The sequence below is a fragment of the Lissotriton helveticus genome, chromosome 5_1 (genome assembly GCF_964261635.1).
Source record: "Lissotriton helveticus chromosome 5_1, aLisHel1.1, whole genome shotgun sequence".
Lineage (NCBI taxonomy): Eukaryota > Metazoa > Chordata > Amphibia > Caudata > Salamandridae > Lissotriton > Lissotriton helveticus.
In genome coordinates this window covers 1,294,905,171-1,294,931,295 of record NC_136065.1, presented here as the reverse complement: position 1 = coordinate 1,294,931,295, position 26,125 = coordinate 1,294,905,171, and the positions used below count along the sequence as shown (strand labels likewise).

At 44.6% G+C, this 26,125-nt stretch overlaps 1 protein-coding gene across 1 annotated transcript in view; it reads left to right on the top strand.

Annotated features, from left to right (window-relative positions):
• LOC144753589 (transcription factor Spi-C-like) overlaps positions 1-11,767 on the top strand; it is a 75,735-nt gene extending 63,968 nt beyond the window's left edge. The window contains exon 5 of the mRNA XM_078641228.1: positions 9,434-11,767. Coding sequence (XP_078497354.1) covers positions 9,434-9,759 — 326 coding nt within the window. The 3' untranslated portion in view covers positions 9,760-11,767. The remainder of the gene's footprint in view (positions 1-9,433) is intronic.
• The last annotated feature ends 14,358 nt before the right edge of the window (positions 11,768-26,125 follow it).

Genomic DNA, 26,125 nt, shown 5'->3' with positions numbered 1-26,125 from the left:
TAGGGTGATTCTGGATTTTTCCTATGAACTCTATGGCGACATGGCACAGGTGCCTGCAGCTGATATACGCACATACCTAGATGATATCGCTTTTGGTTGGCTGTCAGGGGGTCAGAGGGAGTACCTTACGCAGCCCTTTGACGTGGAAGATGTAAAAATTGCCATGTCTGTCCCTACTTGCAAAGCAGCGGGCCTTGATGGGCTGCCGAGCGAGTTCTACAAGGCATACATAGACAAACTGGTACCCAGACTCTTAGATGTCTTCGCAAAGGCATTCAGAACTGAGAAACGACCTCCCACTCTCAAGGAGCAACTTATTGTTACTCTGTTGAAACCAGATTAGGTGGCAAAGAGGTGTAAATCATACAGGCCTCTTTCCCTTATTAACATAGATGCTAAGATTTTAGCAAAAATGATTGCCAGTAGGCTACCTCGTTGGTACCCAAATTAATCCTCCCAGACCAGTCGGGGTTTGTACCCAATAGGTCAACGACGCACAACCTGTGTACTTTTTTTGCAGCTTTGCATTATTTTGAGTCGGATTTTCAGGCAGTGGCTGTGCTGCTTCATGCAGCGAAAGCGTTCGACTCCTAGCAGTGGGAGTATATGTTCACTGTCCTACTGCGAATGGGCATGCCACTGCTTTTCTTTAAATGGATTCAACTATTATACAGTGAGCCCGTGGCTCGGGTACGAGTCAATGGCTGGGTTTCCAACGGATTTCCAATAAAGAGGTGTACGAGGCAGGGATACCCCCTGTCGCCGATGCTCTTCTCGCTCGCCCTGAAACCCTCGGCTTGTTAAAATCATCACAAGCACGCCCATGCAGCACTGCGATTTTGGCAGAGACCTTTTGTGGTCTCAATATACGCAGATGACATGTTGCTTTATGTCCATGAACCTGCTACATATCTCCTGGTGTTACTGAACGAATATGTGAAATTTGAGAGATATTCCGGATTAGGGATAAACAGGGCAAAGTCAACAGTTTTTCCGCTGACAAATTCTAAGTTACGTGAGATTAAGTATAGGGAATTCGAAGCCACTTGGCAGATTTGCACTAATTGTAAGTTTATCAAAAGTTTAAGGCAACGGTGCTCAAAGGTATGGAGAACCACAAAACAAGAGCAAAAGCTCTATAAACATGAATTTCACTCCCAAGCACACGTTTATGTTTAGCAACAGTTTCCCTATTTAGCGTACACACACAATGATTCCAAACACAGTATAAAGAAAGTCTTTTGATTCTTTCTGTTCAGGCTTTATTCTGTTGATTTCAACCACAGCCAACACGTGTTTCGTCGCAATGGGGCGTGATCCCACGACTTCATCAAGGCTGTACAAACATAAACATACAGAATTCTTCTGTATTCAGTATTTACAAAACTCTTTACAGAAATGTCAACATAACTTTTCTTAGACAAGTATTGCTTGTTACAATTAACACAAGGTGCCAACCTAAAATAACCCACAGTTCCTTTATGTCTATATACACGCGCCTCTAAAGAGGCATACCATAACCAAAAAACGATGAAGAGAAAGACTAAGTAAACTAATTCAATTACCCAATATGTGCCACCTTATTGCCCAAGTGTAAGAGGACAGAAAACGTGAAAATCAGAAAGTAAGTAAAGCCAGCACTCTAGTGACATTGGTTTGAATCATAGAAATACTTCTAAAGAAAGTGACCAGTGAACCATTCTCAAGTGTCTTCACCAATCAAAGTCCAGCCCTGTGCCAAGCACACGTTGTAAAAACAAGTTAAGTGCCTATATTCTTCCAAGTGTTGAGATCTGCAGTTAAGACAGAGCAAATACATGTATAAATAACTATCACAACCTTCCAATCCAGTGGCCTATTACTCTAGACCAGCAAATTAAAGCACTAACTCAAATGAGATAATATCACATACTTTAAATGTGGTGAAAATTCCAACCCACTGACGGCTCGCATTTAAGAGGTAGAGCCGGATTTCCTGCTGTCTATTGACCCGGTGAAATATTTAGGGATATGGCTGCATAGGGATCCTGACCAGGTAATCTCCATGAACTATGGCTGAGTCATCACGCAGATCACTGAGCAAACGGTACGTGGGCTAAATTGCCTCTCACTAGGTGTTAAAATCGCAGTAATGAAAATGACGATAATACCCAAACTCCTTTATATGTTTGTCAATATCCCAATTCAGCTGAATATTGCACTTTTCAATACGCTCCAGACAGCCCTACTGATCCTTGTTTGGGGAGGCAAGAAACCCAGATGCAGTTGGGGCGTGCTTACACAACTGTTTGAGCTGGGAGGCTTTGAGGCGCTTGATATGCGATAATACTATTTGTTTGCTCAGGCGCAGGTTGTGCACTATTGGTACTTCCCACAGTTGTTCCTGCCACATGCTGCTATTGAAGCAGACACTGCACCCGGTCCCTCTGGTGATGGCGGTGCTGTCGGGATGTGGGGGTGGCCCGAGATCTGAAATGAACTCTATTAGATGCACTGCATGGGCATGGAAGACTTTGGCTAAGCGGGTGAAGCTGGATTATCTATATGCACCAGCGCTACCAATTGCTACACAACTCTAGTGCAAGCAGCCTTGCGGGCACTAAAGGCGGCAGGGATGAGACCGCTTGGAGATTTGTATAAGAATGGCCAGTTCCGGTCACTCCTGGACCTGCAAGCTGGGCAGGATCATGGCATAATGTTGGGCTTTGCATACGTTAGGGTACAGCAGGCAGTCAGATGCATTTTCCCTGACTATCCAGCAGAGGCGAAAACACTGATGGCGCTGCAGGCGGTGCTGGCTGGGGAGGAACGTTGGGGCCTAATAACCAAACTATATAATGCATCAATGAGAGAGAGTGAACTCCCTGAACATCCTTCATTCAATAAATGGAATGTGGTGCCAGGGTCCCCACTATCGCTGGAACAGTGGAAGTACTGCTGCGAGCTGACTGGCCGACTGACAGCAAACTGCAATATCTGTATCATTAATTTAAAATATTTGCACCAGCTATATTATACACCAAGTCAATTGCGGAAGTTAAGCCTGAGGGATAATGCATGCTGTATCAGTTGTGGGCAGGATGATGCAGACTTTATGGATCTCGCGTGGAACTGCGTCAAAATATTTGCCTTTTGCAATCAAGTAACAAAGGTGCTTACTGAGGTTGTGTTAGAAAATGTGGTGTGCACTCCTGAAGAATGTCTACTGGAAATGGTTCAGAAGCTGAAGCCATGCAACTGGCAAATTGTCGCTGTCTCGACCCTGTTTGCCACGCGGGCAGTAGCACAATGTTGGGGTGCCCAAACTACCCCAACTATTCTAAAGTGGATCCGAGATTTGATATACTACAAGGAGCAGCTGGGGGTTTATGCAGAGGAATTACATGAGGCCTCCAGGCCTAAAGACTTTTGGGCTCCGTTGACCATGTACCTAGGTGGTAACACTGACTTGCAGCAGGCATGAGGCATAAATGCGAGGGTTGAAAATGATTGTGTAGGCTAGAAAATACTTGTGTAAGGTGCCAAACTTCTGATGTGTAAGTTGCCATGTGTCTAATAACAGTGCTTGCAATACGGGGAAGGGTGGGGGTGTTGACAAGGTTATGTTTGTTGTTTTACTTTTAAGAAGTACAATTCTTGTACTACTATATGACTACAGCAGATCTGGTTGGGTTCCTTTCTGGAACTATGTACTCACGTGTTGCAAGTTGATCAATAAAAATATATATATTTTTTTAAAACCTCATTTACAAATGAACATTTAAATTACCTTCAGATATGCTGCCTATGCCACCTAAGAAAAGAAAATGTCTTACGCTGTATCATTTTCTGGAAGTAGTTGAAGTCATGTGTGTCTCTTAAAATGAGTATTAGAACTGGGAACTTTGGACTTACCTAAAACAAGTGATAAAGTCATTCTGCATTTGGCCAAAAGAGGTGAGCCCAGTGCAAAGAAAGTCAACCACATTACCGCTGTACTTATAGAACTGCACTGGTCAGCCCAGGAAGCAAGGCACAAATTGCATCTCACCAGCTTGATTTTTAAAGCTCTGCACCTCTAGCAGCCCACCCATCTTCATTGCAACCTGAATGCCCCCAGGTGTTTTGTGAGACCTCAGACGTAAGCGTGCAACAAGACTGAAACCAAAAAAATCAATACCTATATAGCTTCATCTTAGTCCTGTTATGGACCCGCTTCTTCTCCCTGGATCTCTCCTGCTAGACCTGAGCTAACTTAATCAATTCAGAACAAACTTAGGGCCTGATTAGGATGGCAGGGAGACTGCCACCAACAAGCTGTCATTGGCAGTCTCCCCACCATCCTAAGCAGCTTTACTGCCTGCCACATTTTGATGGCGGACAGAGGGGTGACGCTTGGAGAGACCGACAACCACGGATTTGATGGGCTCAAGGAGCTCATTGGACCGTCGGAGGGCACTCCGATCCCTACTGTGGTGGGGGTGCCTGCCAGGCACCGCAGTAGGGAATGGAATGGTCCCTCCCCGCCAGCATTTCCATGGTGGTTCACAGGACATGGAAAGGCTTGCGGAAATGTAAATGTAAATTGATACTTGTATAGCGCACTACTCACCCGCAAGGGTCTCAAGGCGCTTGTACGAATACCGCTGTGGAACCCATCCTGGCTTTCCCTGTGAGGTGTCCACTCCTGGGCACCCCGAAGGTGGAGGCCAGGCATCCTTAGCGTTGTAGGGGCCATTGTGGAGATTAAGCAAGCTATTGCCCAGAGTTGCAGAGTGGGACTCCATGATTGGAATAGGCACCGAGGCGAGAATTATCAGGTCCGTGGAATTTTGAGCCCAAGACCCGCCGAGGCGGGGAATTGAACCCTGGTCCCGGGCTAGACCTCTGCATCAGGGTCTGCTGCTCTAACCATTGAGCCACACTTCTCCACTGACAATGGACATTTGGGGCCAGTAGCGGGCCCCCCGTCATTCCAGGCACATTCCTTTGGGTGTTGGGGGGGCATCCATGGTGTCCCCCTATATATCCCTGTACCAAGTGACAGGCACCGCATGGTGCCTGTCACGTAGTACAGAGATATGTAAAACATCTCTTTTTTCCATTGTTGCGGTTGCTGCAGCCAATCTCACCGCATCCTCTTTTCGTGGCGTCTTCCTGCAGCCAGCAGCTAGACCAAGCACTACCTTAACCACGCAAATGTGTGGGTAAGGCATATTCATGGTTAAGGCGAGTGTGCTAGTGCTTGCGTAGTTGGAACACTTGTGGGTCTGCCCTCATTGTTCCAACTGTTTCCCGTGTGTGCAGTTTACACTGCCATTTGACCTGGCAAAATAAACCTTTTTCCAGGCCCAAACTTTCTATTTTGATACGTATGTCACCCCTAAGGAAGGCCTTAGACAGCCCCAAGGGTAGGGTGCTCAGTATTTAAAAAACTGAGCATGTACTTTTAAGTTTTACATCTCCTGGTAGTGAAACATTTCTAAAGTCTTTTTTCACTACTGCAAGGCATATATCTCCAATAGGATAATATCTGAGTTTCCAAATCCGAAAAGATACACCCTTGACATTTGGTGTCTCTAGAATCACAACTTAAAATCCTAACTTATGTTGAAGTCAGTTTTTAAAGTGCAATTCAGAAAATGCCACTTTTAGAAAGTTAGAATTTTCTTGCCTTGGCCATTTGCTGCCTGCAGCCCGTCTCTGGTCACATAACTGGGTGTAATTGGGCTTTGTGTATTCCTGCTAAACAGCCATACACAAAGGGAGTTTAGGTGCGACTGAATGGACTATCCCTGGCAGGATGAGAGAAAGCAGCTGTGGCCATCCTCACTTATACCTGAATGGGCTTGTTCCTGTCTCCACACAAAGGGCTGCATTTCCTCAGTAGTTAGTCTGGATTCAGGGCCAGGAAGGCAGGGCATCTGTGCACTTCAAAGGCATGCCTCTAGAAGCTTCTCCTCACTTCAAAGGCACAACTGCATATAAAAGAAGGACCTCCAACACCACCACTACTACTGTACACTTCTGGGCCTGTGAATACTCTGCCAGGAAGGACTGCTGTGGGGCTGCCACTCTGCTGGGCTGCTGCACTAAAGGAACTGCTCCCTTCTTGCCTGGGTGAGAAGGACTAATCCTGCATTTCTTGAACCCAGAATGACTCCAAGGGCTAGTTGGCTGGCCTCCTGATCTGAAGCTTCTGGGAAAGCAACCTTGCACCTGCACCTGGACTCTGCTATCTGTGAGTTTACCCGGCCAGTTGGTGCAAACTCAGACCTGGATCCTTGGAAGTGGGCCTAAATGTGAAGAACAAAAATGCCACTTCCCAATTTGCTGCTTGCCTGTCCCTCTCACCACCTGATCGCAAACCATTAGTATGAATAAAAACATACCCAAGAAGCAAGCAGCGCTCAAACGCCTTTAAGTTTATTTTATTGCAGTTGCAGAAGATGAATCCCTGGAGGGGAATTGTTCAGTTACGACCAGCTCTTCTTTGTCACTTTTTGCTGAATATCTGTTCAAACCCACCACTTAAATATATCACAACATAACTATTTTTACAGTGCTTTTAAATATTGGTTCCAATTTAAGTTGACAAAATAAATTCTCCTGTTTTGGTTCTTAATTTGTAGGCATCCAAATCAGTATACGGCGTTACTACATGTACGATTTTTCTTGTTGCCAAAACTGTTGTAAATAATGTATTTGTCCACAAGAGGACACTGGAGTCTAGGTCTGAAATCAGATGCAGTCTATTACAGCATAACTCCACCAAACCTGGAGCACTGGCAATGTTACACAGAGAAACATGCTAACCAGATAGTGCATTATTTATCGTCATTGGATAACTTTTCGCAAAAAATAAAAGTACTGAATATGCACAATTTCTGGGGCTAATGCAACCCTGGGTGCTTTTGAAGCCCAGCGTGTGTGCAGCATCTTTTCATGATACTACAGCAATTGTATTCAATGCTTGCTGACAATGTGACCTAGCTCTGTTTACATGCACACTTTGCACGTCTCAAGCGGGTATAGATGGACGTGTGCTTTTATATGCACACCCTTGACATGGCTTGACTGTATGCATGGATAACGAGCGCACATACGTGTATCATTGCATACGTCTCTGCTCCTACTCATACCATGGAGCTTTTGCACTAACTGTTCAAAGACACAAACTGTTCACAGCTGTGAAGTCACCTCAATGTTCTGAACTAACTACACCGCAGACATTGTATTGTTTTTCCCCCAGATCAGAGCCACTGCCCTTACGCAGTGCATCGCCATGGGCCCGACTATGTCTGTAATGCAGGGCTCGAGTCGGGGTACCACGCAGGTGGAATGGCGTCCACCCACTTATTTTACCGGGGGGACTCCGTCCCCCTGCCAAACAGCTAGACTTCACTCTTTGGCCTCTCGGAACGAGATCGAAGCTCACAGCACGTTGCGGACGTTGTGGCTTGCGTGCTCGCTGCGAACGCAAACTGTGCTGAACACTGACCGCGCTGGTTGTGGTCCGATTTGACCCCGTTTTATCCTAGCCCGTTCGTCAGCTGAGGACGGTGCTCTGGGCGAGTGGTAAGGGTTTTGTCTCATTGGCCTCGCGCAGTTCTTTGCTGCGATACGCGATATTTGCTGTACAGGGTGAATCTGCTAGGGAACTGCTGGTTCCCCCTGGGGGGGGGGGGCATAGCTAGTCGAGTCGGCTAGCGGGGCCAGGCCAGCCTATATTTTTCTATGGCCCCGCTAAATTGTACATGCTTTGTACTTGGAGCAAGCCACCTTTCGTGACGTCACTTCCTGCCGTGACGTCACTTCCGGTGACAGCGTCCCCCCACTTTTTTTTTAGGACTTCTGCCCTGCTGTAATCTCACATTGGTGATGTCTGGGGTCCAGGCACAGGGGCGTAGCTTGGTAATTAAGATTGGAGGAGGGGGTGGGGGCTTCATATAATCAGGCTGGCATATAATGTTAAAATACATTATACGACAAGCAGGGTGCATGAGAAGAGCTTAAGAGGCAGTGAAAAGGGAGAGGAATGAGAAGTAGTAGGAGTACTAAATTAGAAAAACAAAATTTGGTAAAATAATTTAAAAAAAATGTAGGTCCTGGCAATTTTGTTGGACAAGGTTTTGGTTCTGGGGGCTGATATTGCTGCAAAACCAGCCCCCAGTAACAATGCCCCCAAACTGCTGCAAAACCGGCTCCCACCCTTCCAGCCTCCAGTGAAAACACCCAATGCCCGCTATGGCCAGTCCGGCCTTGCACCCACTGTTCCTAATCAATCCACACACGCTGCTGCAGGCCAGCAACAATGAGTGTGAAACATCAGACTAGGTACAGCTACAGCACACACCAAAACCGACTCTTACACATAGAAAAACATGCTTGTTTTTATGTTGCAACTTTTTTGTTCTATTTTGTTAGAAAACCACTTGCTGGCTACAATTTTTTGTCAAGTTTAAAAAAAGAAAATTTAGACAATGCATTCAATTTTAATATGTGTTGATTATATCATTTTTGTCAGTTTCTATCACTATTCCTTTCTTATCCTTTGCCCAGCGTTCAGGTACCAATTAGTTAAGTATAGGATCAGTTAAGAGAGAGAGTTTATACGGGTCAGATAGCTCCTTAAGGGACTGGAAGAATCAAAAAACATTAGAGTGCACCAAGTAACACCTGTTTCCCATTCCTATTGCAGCTATGTATTTCTGATGACATCTTAAACTGCTCGTTTCAAACGTTTGGTTATGGCTGACTTGCCAACTTAATTTGTTTTTTATAAACTGGGTGGTTGATGGAGGGAGGGGTCAAAGTGCCTCTTAGAAGCGCCCCTTGCCCACAGGGTAGTATATCTTTTAAAGTGGACCGGCCTTTTATAGTCGGGAATACTGGAATCATGTGGAAGGGGAGTATCAGATTATGTGGCAGGTTTGACTAAATTATGCAGCAAGAAAAGGAAAATTATGTGGTGTCGTGCAGCACATTTTGTGATAGTATTACTTTATAATTTTGTCATTTGTACACATACCAACACTGTCTGGGCAAATGTTTCACCTCACTTAACCAATAACACCCAAATACAGCAATAAGTGACAGAAAGATGACCAGACAACCTTTGCGACTGGCCTTCCAGTTTGCGGCACACGGTGTTCCTGCGTTTTAAGTAATTTTTGGTCCGTTTGAGCTAGAAGCAAATTTTTTCGATTAAAATCTACGGATTATGCAGCAGATTATGGTTTATGTGGCAAATGCGACAAATATATAATTGTGCAGTAAACTGTGGTTGCAAAATTGCATCATTCCAGTGGCCCAAATTATAGTGTAATAGGCAAAAAGTGTTTTAATCGTTGCTATTTCCTTTTGCATTTTGGGAGATTTCGAATATTATTGTGTTCAGAGTATCAAAGAGTGCCACATTGTTCTGATGTATTGTCCCCTGTTTTAATCCTAGGTAAGAAGAGGCCGAGGCTCTTCAAGTTTCTGTTTGAAATGCTGCTGGATCCAGACATGCGGCACTGTATCTGGTGGGTGCAGTCTTCCAATGGAATCTTTCAGTTTTCCTCGAAGAACAAAGAAAAACTTGCGGAAATCTGGGGGTTGCGAAAGGGAAACCGTAAACCCATGACTTACCAGAAAATGGCACGAGCCTTAAGGACTTACTCTCAAACTGGGGAAATCATTAAGGTGAAACGAAAACTTACGTATAAATTTAATGAGGGAACTCTGTGCGGCTTGCAGGGTGAATTCACTGGAACTCATACGTACGATCGGTGTTAATTTATTATAGCCTGAACATTTCAGCAATAGTAAACTATAGAGAACCCCTAAATACTATGTATTTTAAAGATTAGCGAATGCTTCTAAAGTTCAGCGTGGGTTTGCAATACAGCGAACCTCTGAATGAATACGCTCCTTAACTGTGGGTATTTGGTATTTCCTAGTGGGATAAGCAGTTTTACATACATTTGTATGTGCCTTTATTGTGATTTGTATAATCTGTGCATAATATGCTGGTAGTCTTCTTCATCCCCTTGTAGCAGTATGCATTTGAGGCATTACCCAAGTAACAAAGAGAAGCTGTCTGTTATAATATTTCCAAAACTCTCTTTACACTGGATTTCCCCTTTGTAGTCATCTGAAGCCTGCATTCTCTTTAGAAAGGACCATTCTGTGCTCTCCCCTTGAGCAAATTTCTGATGCTAAATCCAAGCCAACCCTTAGCGCTGAACGAAGATGGATCCATCACGGGGAGACGGGAGGGAGGGGTATTCAGCACTGGCGAGAGCAGCGGATGTTACCTAAAGTCACCCTGACATTACCTTGACATCCCATTCCTTGTCCTCACATATTTTGGATGGACAGAAAGCAGCATGTCTTAATCTCGGTACTTCAATACCTGAATAACATCATATCCGAGTCATCCAATATCACATTGTCAAAGGACCTCTCAGACATCTGTGAACCGCTGACCCAGTTTCAAATGCGGGTCCAAACTCAAGCTCTCATCATTGTCCACCCATTTCTTGACCCACAGGATGAGTGCTAAGGGGCATGAGTTCAAGACCTTTCAACAATGTCAAAACTGACTGGCCGCTTCCATGACCATGATTCTGGCTGTGAAGCAGGATCTGGTGGAAAAGATGACAAAATGACTTTATGGTTGTGAAAGGGCAAGTTAAGATTGGGAGTGATAGGACTACACCCCAGAGCTCCTACTTCTCTTGTGTCTAGCTGAAGGAGTGGACATCAGTAAAAAACATTGAGTGAAAAATACAAAGATGTCAGTCCCACAGTGGTTCCAGCGGGTGAAAAGCCAGACGTAAGGGCCCGAATATGATGCGGTTCGGAAATCATTCCGACCGAATCGATTTGGGAATGGTTTCCGACAGTCAGGTTGTGAGAGTCTGACCGATTATGATGCATCTGGATGCTTCCAGATATGATTTGGTCAGACTCCAATTGACTTCAATGGAAGCCTATGTTCAGTTCAAATGCATAGGCTCCCATTGAAGAAAGGGGTGGCTGGGGAAAATCGGGAACCTTGTGGCGGGCACACCCTGGTGCCTGCCACACTGTGCATGGCTGGTAAGGGGGGACCCATGGGTACCCCCACAGTCCAATTAGGAAGGCTCTGGGTGCAAGGGGGCCCATTATGGGCCCCAAAGTCCGATTCTGTCTACCGATTTGAGTCGGGCCGCACGATTCGGAAAGGCTGTCCGAATCCAGCATCGTAATCGGTCATTCGGAAATGCAGACCGTAGAGATGTATAAGTCTGCTCCATACGGTTCGGTTATTCCGAATGCCGTCGGGTTCGAATTAAGATATTCATACCGCCTATCTTGCATCGTAATCGGTTGGTCTGAAACCTTTCCGATTCAGTCTGAAAGAAAATCCCTGATCTGATTCTGATGGAGCAAATACTGTTAGGAGGCAATCCAAACCGCATCGTAATCGGCCCCTAAGAAGTAAAAGTATATTGTTCGCATTAGCATTCTGCATGCTAAAGGTTCAGTTGATAAAGGACTATTCATTCCCAGCTGCCCCCAAACTCACTCTAGCTTCAGACCTTCTCCTGAAGACACTGGACCCTAAGCATGGCTAGTGACTGACCACGGAATGGATGCCCACACAGGTAGGGGGAAGCAGTTTTGTTATGTCTCATGGCCTCTTACCAGCATTACCTCCTCATCCCTCCCTCGCTTTCATTCATTACACACAGGAGGCATTCCTGCCTCCCCAGACACCCTTACCACGTGATGCAACGTAATAAAAATCCCCCACCCCCCTCCAATTTTCTCTTTTTTCGTTGTTTTACAATAGCTATACCCTTCCATGGTCGGATCAAGGACTTGATCTCTGGTTAATGGCGTGACCTGGAACTCTCTTCAGTTCCACTCTTTCTACAAAAGCTGTATTTGCTGGAGGACTCACTTCCTCACTCTGTTAAGGTGGATGCCATGTTGGACACTCTGGTCGTACTGCAATTAATCGTGAGGATTTTTCTCCTGTGAATGCTACGGACAGGAAAGTTGATGGGACTCTAAAGAAAGCTTTGTCTGCTGAGAATGTGACTTTGAAAGCAGGTATATATTCAGCTTATACAGCTCAGTCCTTGGTGTCGGATTTTGAGGAGTTGGCCACCGCAATTCATGAGGAGACAGATTGTTCTGAATTACTAGTTCAAATGGAGCAAAGTTACTGGCAGGCATATCTTCAGATGTCCTGAGATCTTCTGCCATGGCGACTGGTTCCATGATTTTGGTAAGGAGGAATCTGTGGATGCGAGACTGGAAGGCATATTTCTCTGAAAAATCTTTTCACCTTAAGATTCTGTTTGAGGGTAAAATGCTGTTTGGGAATCAACTGGACAGCATGATTACCGAAGCTTTCAAGGATTGAAAGCACGCGCTTCCCAACAAATAGGAGGCTTTGTCTTCTTCCTACTCTCTTCGCTTTTGGAATCCTACTTCTTCATCTTCATCCTTTCATTCCTCCCTTCAGACCTCCAAGCCCTTTTCGGACCATTCCAGTCCATTCCAGTTCCAGTCGAAAAAGGTGTCCTCCTGGTAGGCGCCTAGGGTCAAACTGATTCCCACAAGCAGAAGTCCTGACAATAATTGTAGGACTGCTTTGATGACAGTGGGTGGGAGACTGTTGTGTTTCTGGAGGCTTGGAATCAGGATGTGAGGGATCATTGGGCTTTGAACATTGCCAGGCACGTCTATCACATAGACTTTGCCAATCTGCCTCCCAGCCGGGGCACCACCCGCACTCCTTTCCCCAGGGATCCGGGGAAGATGCAGGCTCTGCTGGATAGAGTTCAGGCTCTTCTAGACAAGGTGATCATTCAGTCCCCTGGAGACATAGGGCTTGGGTTGCTATTCCATTCTTTTTCAGGTTCTGAAGGTGTCCGGGGGTTTCAGACTGGTTCTGGACCTAAAGAGAGTAAATAGGTGGGTCAGGACTGTTCATTTCAAGATGGTGACTTTGCAGTCCATAATTCTGTTGGTAGGTGTCTGGGAATTTGACATCCATAGACCCCCAGGATGTTTACCTCCATGTTTCCATGGCTTGGGTTCATCAGAAGTTTCTGTGTTTTGTAATGGGGGACTGCCGTTTTCAGTTCGCTGTGTTGCCATTCAGGCTGAAGTCCGCCTCCCGGGTCTTCACAAAGCTGTTGGCTCCATTGGTGGCTTTGGCTCGCAGTCAGGGGATTTTTCTTCATTCTTATCTCGACGACTGGTTGGTTCAGGCTCCCTCTTTCAGGTTGGCTCTCAAAGGTAGTTCTGGACATTTTGCAGGAGCAGTTTTCTTTTCCATCTGAAAAAAAACCTGCCTTGTTCCGTCCCAGGACCAACTCTTTATTGGGGAAAAATTTCGTACAGATAATGGGGTGGTCCTCTTGCCCGAGGTTCGGGTGTCAAAGATGCGTTCTCACATTCTGGATCTTTTGTCCAAGCACTTCCAGGTGGCTGCTTGTTGGCTCCAGGTTCAGCTGGATCTTGTGGCCACAGTGTTTCTGGTTTCCTGGGTCCGATTTCATTTGCACAAGCTGATGGCACAAATTCTGGCACAATGTCTCCCCATTGTCTCCCCCCTCTCTTTTCCGATACCTGTTTCCCCTCTGATCCGGAAGGATATGGGTTGGAGGCTGGTTCGGGATCATCTGCTGCAGGGGGATTTTTCTCTCCCCTCCGGCCCCCTCAGTGGTCACCACAGACACCAGCCTGTTGGGTTGGGGGGCCTGAATGGGGGGGTTCATTGGACCTGGTCCTGGTCCCAGTCCCAGAGCGGGAGGTCTTCGAATTGGAGGGAGTTGGAGGCTGTGCGATTGGCTCTGAGGGCCTTCTCTTTGCTGAGGAGTTTGGTTGTTTTGATCAGGATGGACAACATCATAACAATGGCTTATGTGAACAGGCAGGGGGGACCAGGTCCCCTTTTCTTGCTCTGGTAGTGGAGAAGTTGCTCTGTTGGGCAGAGTCCAGTCTGTTGGTGTGGACTGCAATTCATATTCAGGGGCCTCCAATACACTGACACTCTCAGCAGGGCCATTCCATCGTCTGGGGATTTTTGCCTCTGTCAGGAGTTGTTTGTGGAGCCAATGGTGCGCTGGAGTGTTCCTTTTTACGAGTATTCTCAATACCAAAGTGCCTACGTTTTGCTCTCATAATAAAGAGGGTTCGGCTTGGGCTCTGGACGCTCTTTCCTGCCAGTGGCCTTAGGGACTTCTCTATGCATTCCCTTCCTTTCTGCTGCTTCTCCGGTTCCTTCTCGTCTGGATGTTGGGGACATCTGTTGTTCTGATTGCCTGGGCTGCGTGGTTTCCTCTTATTGTGGAGATTAAGGCCGAGTTGGAATGGTTTTGCCCCTGACTCCCTTGCCCTTGGCGTTCCGTGTGTTGCAGCGGGATGTTCTGTTCAGGATGCGCTTGGAGGCTTGGAGGTTGAATGTTTAGGGCTGCTGTATAAGGGGTTCCGGCAGGTTTGACCTCGACTCTGCAGGTGGGTAGGCACTCCTCTATCATCAATTCTTATTTATGGCACAGGCATTCTATCAGTAGGTGGTGTTGTGGTAGGGGTTTGGATCCTACATCTTCCACCTTGTTTGAGGTGATGCTGTTTCTACAGGACGGAGCTTTTTTGGGGTTGAAGGTTGCCTCTCCCTTCGGCTTCAATGGGCTGCAATTAAGGCTTTACGGAGTTCTTGGAACAATCAGTTTGATTGGGCATCTTTACAAGGGGTTGCATAATGTCCTTCCTTCTCTTCGGCAGCATTTCCCTTCATGAGATCTGTCTCTGGTTTTGGAGGCCTTGATGTCTCCCCCATTTGAACCTCTGGTTTCTGTGGATATGCGTTTGTTGTCTTTTAAGACTTTCTTCTTGGTGGCGATTTCCTCTGTTCACCGTTTGAGTGAACTGGGTGCTTTGTCTTTCAAGCATCCTTTTTGTAGGGCTTTTGATGACCGGATTATTTTGCTCCCTGTCCTTTCCTTTCATCCTATGGTTGATTCCCAGTTCCATCAGGACTAGGAATTGATTCTACCCTCATTTTTGTGAGTCTCCTTCTTTGGAGTCTGAGGTGTGGCTGCACTCTTTGGATGTCAGGAGTGCTCTCCTGCTCTATATGGAACGTGTGTCTTCCACTCGTCTTTCCGATTCCCTTTTTGGGAATTTTGGTTCTGTGAACTGGGTGTTGCGTCCTTCCACTGCTTCCTTGAGTTGGTGGGTTCGGACTCTTATTTCTCTGGCACACAAGTCTGCTGGCCAGGTTTCGCCCTTGGGGGTTCAGGGTCCTTCCTCTAGGTCCATGGCGACCTCTTGTGCTTGGATCCAGGGGGCTTCCATATTCCTGAGATCTGTCGGGGTGCCACCTGGGCTTCCCCTTTGGCTTTTGCCTCTCATTACCGGATTGTCCAGGAGGTTGACAGTTCTGAGGTCTTTGGTTCCAGGGTTCTTTCCGCTGTGGTACCTGAATAGTGGTGCTTCCTTGTTGTCTGTTTTTTTCTAATAAACATGCTTTTTGTCCATCTCTAGTTTGGTTGTCCTGTTTGGCTTTGTACGGCTCATGTGTGTAATGAAGGGAAGTGAGGGATGGATGAGGAGGTAATGTTTCAATTAATTACTGTTAATTGCATTACTCGGAGTCCTTTGCCCTCACTTCTATTCATTCCATCTCTCCCTCCCTTGTACTCCATTAACAACCACAGGGGCTGTCCAAAAACCCCGAACCCGGGACAGTCAATTAATACATCTAACCATTGGTTCAGGGAAAGCGATCACCCAAAACTATATGTGATCCAGCATACTGAAGATACGAATAGAAGAATCAAAAGAAACAATGAAAAGTGATTAAAGAAGCCCTTTAGACAGTATTACTGATATGAAAAAGACATTATTTATTACATATAGTACAACAAGCAATTCTAAAAACCGTTACGCTCAAGACAAAAGTGCTGGTGTACATAAAAGAGAAAGATATAACACAAACCAGACATGTGGCAAACAAAACCCTTACATATTCGGATGAAGGAACAGCATAAACATAAATATTGTGTCCTTAATTCAATTTGGGCCACAGAAAAGCGTTGATGGCGTTTTGACCGCTATATTATTGTGCGGTCATCTTCAGGACTCAAAATTAGCTTGAGCGTTGTATATCTATACAATAAAAATCATTTTTAATTAGATTCATTAATTTGTACATACATTCATGTCATTGTAGGCTTCTTCGAAAGAAAAGGCTTTAAAGTGAATAAAATAAAACCACCACGTGAAAGATCATATAAGAAAGAATAGAGTAAACCAGCACCAAAGCCCAAAGTGACTTAGAAAGGCCTACACCAAGATTTGTAAAAAAACAGGCAACATCACCTGTTTAAAAATTGATGAGACCAATCATTACTTATGGTCGTCCGTAGGTACTTTAAGAAACTAAGACAAGAAAACAAAGTTAATACCACTACCTTGAGCGAAAACTGAATTATAATCAAGCCCAAGGGAGACAAACTTACTGGCAATAACGAGTGAAGACACACTACATCTAGAAAGCTTCATAAACTTAAGACGGTGGCATCAAACCTTCAACCAACTGATCGCCCAATTACTTGGCTAGGAAAGACAAAAAACAAACAAACAGATATCTTTATGTTACCTCATTGGGAACATTCCGAAGCACATTGCTCGAAGTTGCGTGCTGAAGGTGCCATTAAAGCTCATCAAAATGGTTCAAGATATTTTCAATATTCTGCTATTAGGTTGAGATAACAAAGAGCCTTATGAAGGCGTCACGTTTTGCTCAACACTAGTCAGGAGCAGAACGGGCTACAAAGAGAAACTACCTCGTAAAAATGTAACATTGTTACTTAAAATAGATACGGAGGATTGTGGTTCCGGAAACTGTAAAAAAAATATTGAGATCAGAAAACATCATCATGCTGGCCAAATAAATGAGCGAGACACAATTATGGCACCCGCACGAATGTCAGCGCTCAATAAGGTTGTTTCAAGGCGTATGCTTATGGCTGCAGCAATGCACGGGCAGAGGTCATTACTGCGAGACAAAACTATGGCACCCACATAAATGTCAGCACTCAGTGAAGGTAGTAATTCAAGGCTTATAGTTCTGATAACTGTCAAATATTTTTCTGAAAAAAGATGATCAGAAAAACATCAACGTGCTGGCCAAATAAATGAGCAAGACACGACTGTGACACCCGCATGAATGTCAGTGCTCAATAAATTTATTATTTCAAGGCGTGTGCTTATCAGCTACATCAATGCATGGACAAAGATCGTTACCGCAAAACAAAACTATGGCACCCATATGAATATTAACTCTCAGTAAAGGTAATGGTGCAAGGCTTATGCTTACCGGCTACAGCAATTTACGGGAAAAGATCGTTCCGCGTCTGTGTCAAACAACTACAAACATGCCGGCGTTGAAACCGGAACTAAATACCTCTCCTCAGTGACATCGAAAGCGGACTACTGGGTCTGTTCAGGAGGGTGAAACAGACAGCCATCTTAGACTAGTGAATCATAATGGAAATATGGCATCTATACAACGGAGTGTCTGGCCATCCTTAATATGAATAACAGACCTAAGATGAAGCTTTGAAGGCGGAAAAATTGCTTTCATAGACAAAAATGCATAAATTAAAAACATAAACACGCCCATAAGCGCAAGACAACAACCATCGGATAATAATAATTCAATGGAAGAAAAAATGGATGTGAAAAAATAATAAAAATATGATCAAAACACACAAAAGCTGCAATCCAACTTCATAGTTAATGTCATATCTCATGATTGAGAAAGAGAAGACCTCTCAATTCGCTCTCTCTAGGTGGATGATGCAATAGTAAATCAGATTCCACACCTGTCACTTGTGTGCCAAAAAAGGTCAAAAATTAATTCTAAGGGACCAAGTACAAGAAATAAAAAAAAAAAGGAAAAGGAATAAAGATAAACATTTTTCTTTGGAAGAGGCCTAGTTACATATCACAGAAAGACCTACTTCAAAGAAACTCCAATACATAATTCAACAATTAAATTTAAATGGCAGTAGTTTCAAATGTAATATTTATATCGGTTAGCAGTATACGGACAGTTCAAATTCATGACAGTGAATGAGTTGACAGATACAGAACCATAACTTGACACTAAGACCATGACAGCGTTAGGGGATTCCTACCGGGCATATTAATTGATAATAACAGAGTGACATTCCTCCATAGCATAGAATTGAGTCCCCTATTAACACTGTCACAGCGAAGTATCCAGCGGCATTCACTTTTATTCAGAACATTCGCAATACTGCCCCCCCCCCTCGCAGAGATATGTGTAACTTCAAACACTTGCCAGCGCATCTCACTGGGTGCATGGTTCAATTCTAAGTAATGAGCTACCAGAGGGGCATTTTCTGTTTGACAACGTATTTTGCTCTTATGTTGTCCCAGCCTAGTTTTGATTTTTTGTGTCGTCTGACCAATATAGATCAGGTCACAAGGACACCTAATCGCATACACAACGTTAGTTGTGTTGCAATTTGAGAAATCTCGTAAATCATGGGTGATGTTCCCATGAACAAACTGCTTTGTGTTCATACTGGTCCCACACATGAGACAGCCACCACATTTTAGTGACTGACTACTTTGTTGAGACCCCACAGAGATGTAAGGTTGGGGATCTCTACACGGGGTAATGCTGCTCGGACCAGATGGTCCCGAAGATTTCTTCCTCTTTTATAAGAGAATAGTGGCTGTTCATGCGTGATTCCAGTGGAAATAATCAAAGGCCAATGTCTTTTAATAATAGCAGAGATTTGATTGCTGCGCGTTTCAAATGTGGTTACACACGGAATGCGCTTAATCTGTTTCTTTGCTTTGGGAGTTAGTAGAAATTTGCGGTGGTTATACCACGCTCGTTTCATAGATCTTTTGATCAACTTGCGTGGATATCCTCGTTGCTGAAGTTTCTTAGCTAATATCTCAGCCTCACAGAAATAGTCTTCTTTGAAGCGACAGTTTCTGCGTATTCGCAAAAACTGCCCAAAGGGCAAGCAGTCTCTAAGACCTCTAGGGTGATTGCTAGAGTATTCCAATAAAGTATTCCGAGTCGTAGGCTTGGTAAATAGTTTAGTGGACAACCCCCTATCATGTGGAAAAATTGTGAAATCCAGAAAGTCAATCTGCGTCTTACTGGAATTGTAGGTGAACCTCAAATCCGAAGAACAAGAGTTGAGCCACCTAAGAAACAAATTCAAATCGTCAGTTGTTCCAGTCCAAATGAAAAAAATGTCATCGATATAGCGTCGCCAATGGTACACGCTATCAAAATAGGGGTTATTGTTAGAGTCAAAAATAAACCGCTGTTCAAAATCGTCTACAAACAAAGTAGCAAAATTGGGGGCATAAGAAGCCCCCATAGACGTACCCTTGATCTGTAAATAATAATGTCCGTCAAACTCAAAATAACTGTGAGTCAATGAAATACGTAGTCGCTCAACAATGAAGTCTGTAGGAACAGGCACAGGAGCCATCCGAGTATCTAATACCTTTCTGATCACCGCTATATCTTCCAGCTGGGGGATGCTGGTGTATAAGGACTCGAGGTCCAAACACACCAACAACTGCGTTTCCGGGGAAAATTGCATCATCTCCAACTGTGAGATAATGTCTCCACTATCACGGACGTAACTACGAGTTGCAATAGCGAAATCTTTAATAAATACATCTATGTATTTACAAAGTGGCTCCAGGACCGACCCACAGCCGGACACTATGGGTCGGCCTGGAGGATTCGTCAAGTCCTTGTGTATTTTCGGGAGGGTATAAAGGACAGGTGTACGTGGAGTTTTAAAATTAAGAAAAGCAAACTCTTTTTCACTTAAATAGCCCTCCGTTTTTGACATTGTGGTGACACTTGTGATCATACTCTGGATATCGGTAAGGGGATTAGTTCTTAAACTCAAATAGTGATCTTTATTGTTGAGTTGTCATTTTACTTCAGCCTGATACTCGACCATAGACTGTACAACAATCCCCCCACCCTTATCTGCAGGCTTGATAATAACTTCCTGATTTTGTTTCAGTTTAACCAATGCTTGTCGTTCAGCAAGAGAGATGTTATAAGGGATATACTCGAAATTCTTGTTTAGATCTGAGACTTCCTTTAGAACCATAGATTCAAATGCCAGCAATTCAATTGGCATTTTGCAAGGAGGATTAAAAACAGAGGGAGGGCGCAAACCTGATTGACAATCCACCATAGGTGTATTTTTATTCAAGAAAAAGGCTTTAAGCCGTAATTTTTGAAAGAATTGTAAAAGTTCAAGCTGAGTTTCAAAGAGACAGGACTTTTCAGTAGGTACAAAACTCAGTCCTTAAGTCAACAACGAAAGCTCAGCTGATGACAACAAGTGCTCAGACAAATTAAAGATGGGTATAGTATCATTGCCCCTTGAATATTTAATATCTACGTATCTTCCTTGGCCCCGGTTATCCGCTCCTATGGGTTCGAACTAACATCTAATGCAGACGACACACAGATTGTGGTGTCGCTGCTTCCAGGGAGAGAAGATGACGTGGCCGGTAAGATCCAGGAGTGCATGATAGCAGTGAGCACCTGGATGGCCAGGAACTGCTTAAAGCTTAACTCGGCCAAAACCGAAGTGATACTGTTTGGCTCCATAGTCAACTTCTGGAGCCCACGGTGGTGGCCGGAAGAGATGGGGACCCCCCACCCCGGTAAATAAGGTAAAGAACTTGGGGGTCGTGATAGATGACAAACTCTCTTTCAGATCTCAAATAAACGCCCTATCCTCATCCATCCAATGGACGTTGAAAATCCTTCGGAAAGTCCTCCCGTTCCTACCAGATGACTGAAAAAAAACGGTGGTGACGGCCCGTGTGCTGTCACAACTTGATTACTGTAACAGCCTACTCCTTGAAGCCCAGCAAGGAGTGCTCAACAAGCTGCAGATATTACAGAATGCAGCAGCCCGCCTTCTCACAGGCCTTCCTAAGTTCGCCTCCATTTCGCAGGAACTGGTGAAGCTGCACTGGCTCCCAGTGCGGAAGCGGATTTTATTCAAAACCATGTGCATTGTTTTTAAGGCAGTCCATGGAATTGGCCCGCCATTCTTTGGTCAACATTTCTACTGGTACAGACCAGGGAGACTCCTCAGGTCAGCCGCCCTTGGGCTGAATAAGACCCCACGCATTAGGAAAGTGTGTTGGGGGGGGGGCAGAAGCTTTTTTCGAGGGGCCACTCTGGCCTGGAATGCCCTCCCGGTGGCCCTCCGATTGTCCACGGACTTGATGACTTTTCGCAGAAGTTTGAAAACGTGGCTGTTTACAAATTAATCTCCAGGCTTAGCTAGGGGAGCTATCATTACAGCGCCAGGACACCGTTCGGTAACAGTGCGCTCTACAAATGTCAAAAATAAATAAATAAATAAATAAATTCACATCAACTATTGCGGTGGACCCCACAAGTAAAACTTCCTGCGAGTCTGTCTCTCTCCTGCTTGGAAGTTCCAATGTTGTGGAGGAGGATTGGTAGGGGGTGGTCGGATTTTGGCTCGGCTTCTCCCCCTTCCACGATGATCTAAAAAAGAAGGTGGAGTATATTGGCAATTATAGGAGCCATACCGCGTGCTGGTGTTTGGGTCAGAATCGTCAGCTGAACTCGCTGAGGAGTCAGAGAATGTTACACCAATATTTCTCTTAAAGCGGCCCCAAGTGGGGTAATTTTCAGAGTACTGTTGTCGTGGTTGAGTAAAAAATTCATCCTTGTAGTCCAGGCCAACCTTTTTAGTATGGTTACGGATTATGTGGTATTACAGGAAGTTGGAGCGGGGTGGGGGATTTTTTATTGCTTTTGTGTAATGAATAGAAGCGAGGGAAGAGGACTCTGAGTAATTAAATTACCGGTAAGTAAGTGAAGCATTTCACTCCTCTTGCATACCGTCCCCCCCACTGACGTACATGTATTCAAGGAGTCATGCTGGGTTCCGGGGCATTCTCCATGACGGTCACAGTAAGTCTTGTCCAGTGCGGGTCGTGGCCATGCTGGCTGAGCCAGGTCAGACGATCTTGCAACCTTCCTCTGATGTTTCACTTTCTTCTGGTACACTCTGCACCCTTTTTCCTGGAACGTACCTTTTGAAATGAGATGTGTTGTGAGTCACCCACCCTCCTGTCATCTGCAGCAGTGGTGATCATGGTTCCTTTGCGGTCAGTTACTTGGAGGGTTGGCTGTCATAGCAGCCTCTGTTTTCTTTTTCTGGTCCTGTTTGGACAAGATCCGAGGCTCCTTGCCTGAGGTCTGAGTCTCAAGCCTTTCAATGAGTGTAGACCTATCTCTTCATCTTGTCCTTTTGCTGCTTGTTTGATACGGCACACAGGTCTTCCCTCCGAGTCTGTGTCAAAGCAATCTCCTTCCAGCTGGGGATTCATATCCACACTCCTCTCCCCAACGTGATGGTTGCAGGACACTACCTGGTAGTGGTATGAGGCATATTCCGGTACGCTCTCAGTACCTCAGTTAGGGCCAGTTCTTCTTCTTGTCTGTTGTTCAGATCGCTGCTCAGTTCTTTTCAGTGTGGCCTTGTCCCGCTCCACCATCATGCTTGCTTGGAGCCACAGCATGGTGATCTTGCAATAATTGAAGTTCCCAAGTGTGTTGTAAAGTCCTGTACATTGAACAGGGGTTATCGTTGGTCTTGACCACCTTTGTTTTCTTTCACGCTGCAAACGAGTCATGGTGACCTTGGTTCTGGTAGACCTCATTTGCTGATCTATCGGAAATTTTCTTGGCATTTACCGTGGCACAGGTGTACCTCTTGTGTCCTATGGAAATTGCAATACAAGTTTAGCTTCACACCATATTGGTGCCAGATCCGATCTCCAACTCCAACCCTGATCGGAGCTTTAATAATGCCCAATGAAGGTCAACAAGAGACCTGTATGGATCTACCCATTGCAACCATGCCATCTGTTCCAGACTCCAGGATCCTATGTATTAGAAGTGAAGAGAGGAGGGTCCCCGGACGGCAGGGGATGAAATGGCAATGCCCAACTCCAAGCATGGCCATCTAACATTGACTATATGCCCTGTAGGTGAGTGTTAAAACAACTATGACCTGACATATCAGTGGCAAGAGAGGTGAAGCATAGGTCAGGCGTGCAGGATAGGCAGCAACATCGAAGGCACCTGTGGTACACAAAACCAGGGCCAATCTGCATTGTACTTCTCTGCGGATAGGTCACTTGTTGGCATCTTTAACCATCTACAGAGTTCTCTGAGCTCCCCCACCCCTCCGTTCACTGTAGTAGGCCTATTCCGAAGAGCAGGAAGTTGGCAGCAACATTGCTGGTCCTCTCAGAGGAGCAGGTGTCACTAAGAGAAGCATTGGAGATGGGCAATCCAGTGTCAATGGATTTTGATGTAAAACTGGCACCTTCTCAAATATGAAATGGCGACTTGGATAAAACAGGCAGTGAGGAAGTAATGAGGGTGTGAACGGTCTTTACTCTGTATTCATGTTTTGTTTTGATGGGTTGAAACAGTTGTAACATCCACCTGCTTTCTAAATCTGTGCTATTGTGTAGCCAGCCTGTCATAGGTACTGCATGGGAAGTGATTTCGAGGTGAGCCGTTGTTCTTTTAATACAGTCTGAAAAGCTGACGTTTTCTTCACCACTATGTTAAAATGAGTGGGTGTTACGTAAATTGCTGCTGTCAGATTTGCTGTTCACTTCACACTAAGCTGGAGGACCACGCGACACCACAAGCTACCTCTTGGAGGCAAGTGCTGCTTTATCACATCCTTAAAAACAATTTAATTAAACAATGCCATCTATTTGCATGTGAGGAAGTCTATTTTTGTCTGCTTTTTACTCTTCTAGGTAACACGATTGCAGTTTATTAATATCAACTTTGTGAAAAGATATGTGATGTAGCTGAGAATCGTGTGAATTTTTTTTTCACCCGTTCCTTTGTCAGCTCACTAAAATCTCAGCTATTGTTGCTCTTATAATGCAGCAAATATACAGAGTGTGACGTGAGAAAGCTCTCAATGTTGTGCCCAATAAACACCAATAAAGAAATGTTTAGTTCCACCTGCCCTCATGTCCTCAACTTTCATGAAAGGTACCCCCAATCCATCCCTCTGTGTCCCCACCACAAAACGTCTATTTAGTTATGTGTTGCCTTATTATACCAAAAACTCCGACTAACCAAGCACTGCCGTGTAGTTTTATTTTCATTGTGAAAAAAAGTCATGTGACACTGTGGAATTGACGCATTTGCAAAACTAGCCACTAGATGTCAGGCGTCTTCCGTCCAAGCAAGCAAGCGCCGATTAGCTACTGTAACACAAAGGGAATTGGCAACTGTGCTCTTATGTACCTTACCTATTAGCTGTTTAGCACATGTGGAGCGCGCAGACTATAGAATGAAGCTTTTGGGTTTAGCATTCTCCTTCGACGCTCATGACGAGCCGAGTAGCCTCCTGCTACGCTGATGACGAGCCCAGCTCGTCATGTAAAGTGGTATCTGTAGAATCCCAGCACAGGAGAAAAATCCCCATAGCGTTCAAGGTGGTGTTACATTTTGCCATAAAATGTTGACTTCAATACCTGTATGTTGCATACACGTCTGTGACATACAATCCAAATAACTAACTAACATTTACCCCACAAAAATTACTCTCATGTTTCACCATACTAATTCAACACTAATCCTGATGGGTTCCAGAGTAGCGTGCTACTTGCGCTTCAAAACCCCATCAGGGGTAGCAAGCGCTATATAATTACAAACCTCTTTCCCGCTTCTATCCTGCCACCTACCCGTTCTCTACCCAAATAACTGAATAACCTATCCACTACTCAAATTACTTCATATTTTACTGTACTAATTTTCAACACTAATCCTTTAGTGGTTCCAGAGTGGCGTGCTACTGGCCAGAAAAGCGCTTCAACATCCATCAGGGGTAACGAGTGCTATATGAATGCAAACCTTTCTTCCCCTTTTATCCCTCCGCTATCCTTCTCACTACAAATAATTGACTAAATACCTACCACTGAAATTACTTCATTTTTCACCATATTAATTCACCACTAATCCTTTATGGGCTTCCTGAATAGTGTGTGTCAACAAGCGCTTTATAAGTACAAACCTTTTTCATCCTCTATCCTTCTGCTATCATTCCAAATCAAAATAACTGACTAACCTATCCACCACTTAAAATGTACTTGCATGTTTCACTATACTAATTCAACACTAATCCTCTATGAGTCCCGGAGTAGCGTGCTACTCGTCAAAAAGGCGCTTTGACGCCTCGTCAGGAGTAGTAAGCGCTATATAAATGCAATTACAATACAATATAGTGAAAGCCTCCAGATAATGCAATTATCTTCATTTGAACTTCGTGTTTACAGCATACTCCTGTCCCTTACTGCACTGTTTCACTTGATCTGCTTCCAGCCATGTGTACCTATATCTTACAAAGTGAAAGTACCTTCTGCTATAAATATCATTTTTAAATTCCCCCAACACTATGTGAAATCATTTTTATTGATGATCTTTCTATAAAACGCACCCCTCCTATAACTAAAATTCTAATTCACATTTTGCCAGTTTGTGCAATATTTGACTATTGCTTTGTATGTGCACGGGGCTGTTCACAAACTGCATTTATTTTTCAGTAGATTTGATAGTACTAAAATAGTACTGCTTAAGTACTAAATGCTAGTCACAAACCTACTAGTGTAAATCTCCACTCCTATTTCTTGAATAGGGGATCTTCACACATGCAAGTTTATTACTCTGTAGTGAATGAGGGAGGGACTGGGGAGTGGCTGGAAAAGGGGAATATAATTACTGCTAAATGGGAGGGGATGCAGTGAGGAGATGATAGGCATTTCGGGAGTGCTAGGGAGGGTTTAGGGAAGGACATGCACCCACTCACAAAAGAGTAAACCCATTGCTATTCTCAAACTGCACTTCTAAAGTTAACTGCAGCTTACAAGCGGCCCAAAACAGTAATAAATCACTCTAACTCAGATCTGAAATAACACCAGACATGGCCAACCAGTGGAACTGCAACACCATCCAAAATAATATAATGGTTGTAGG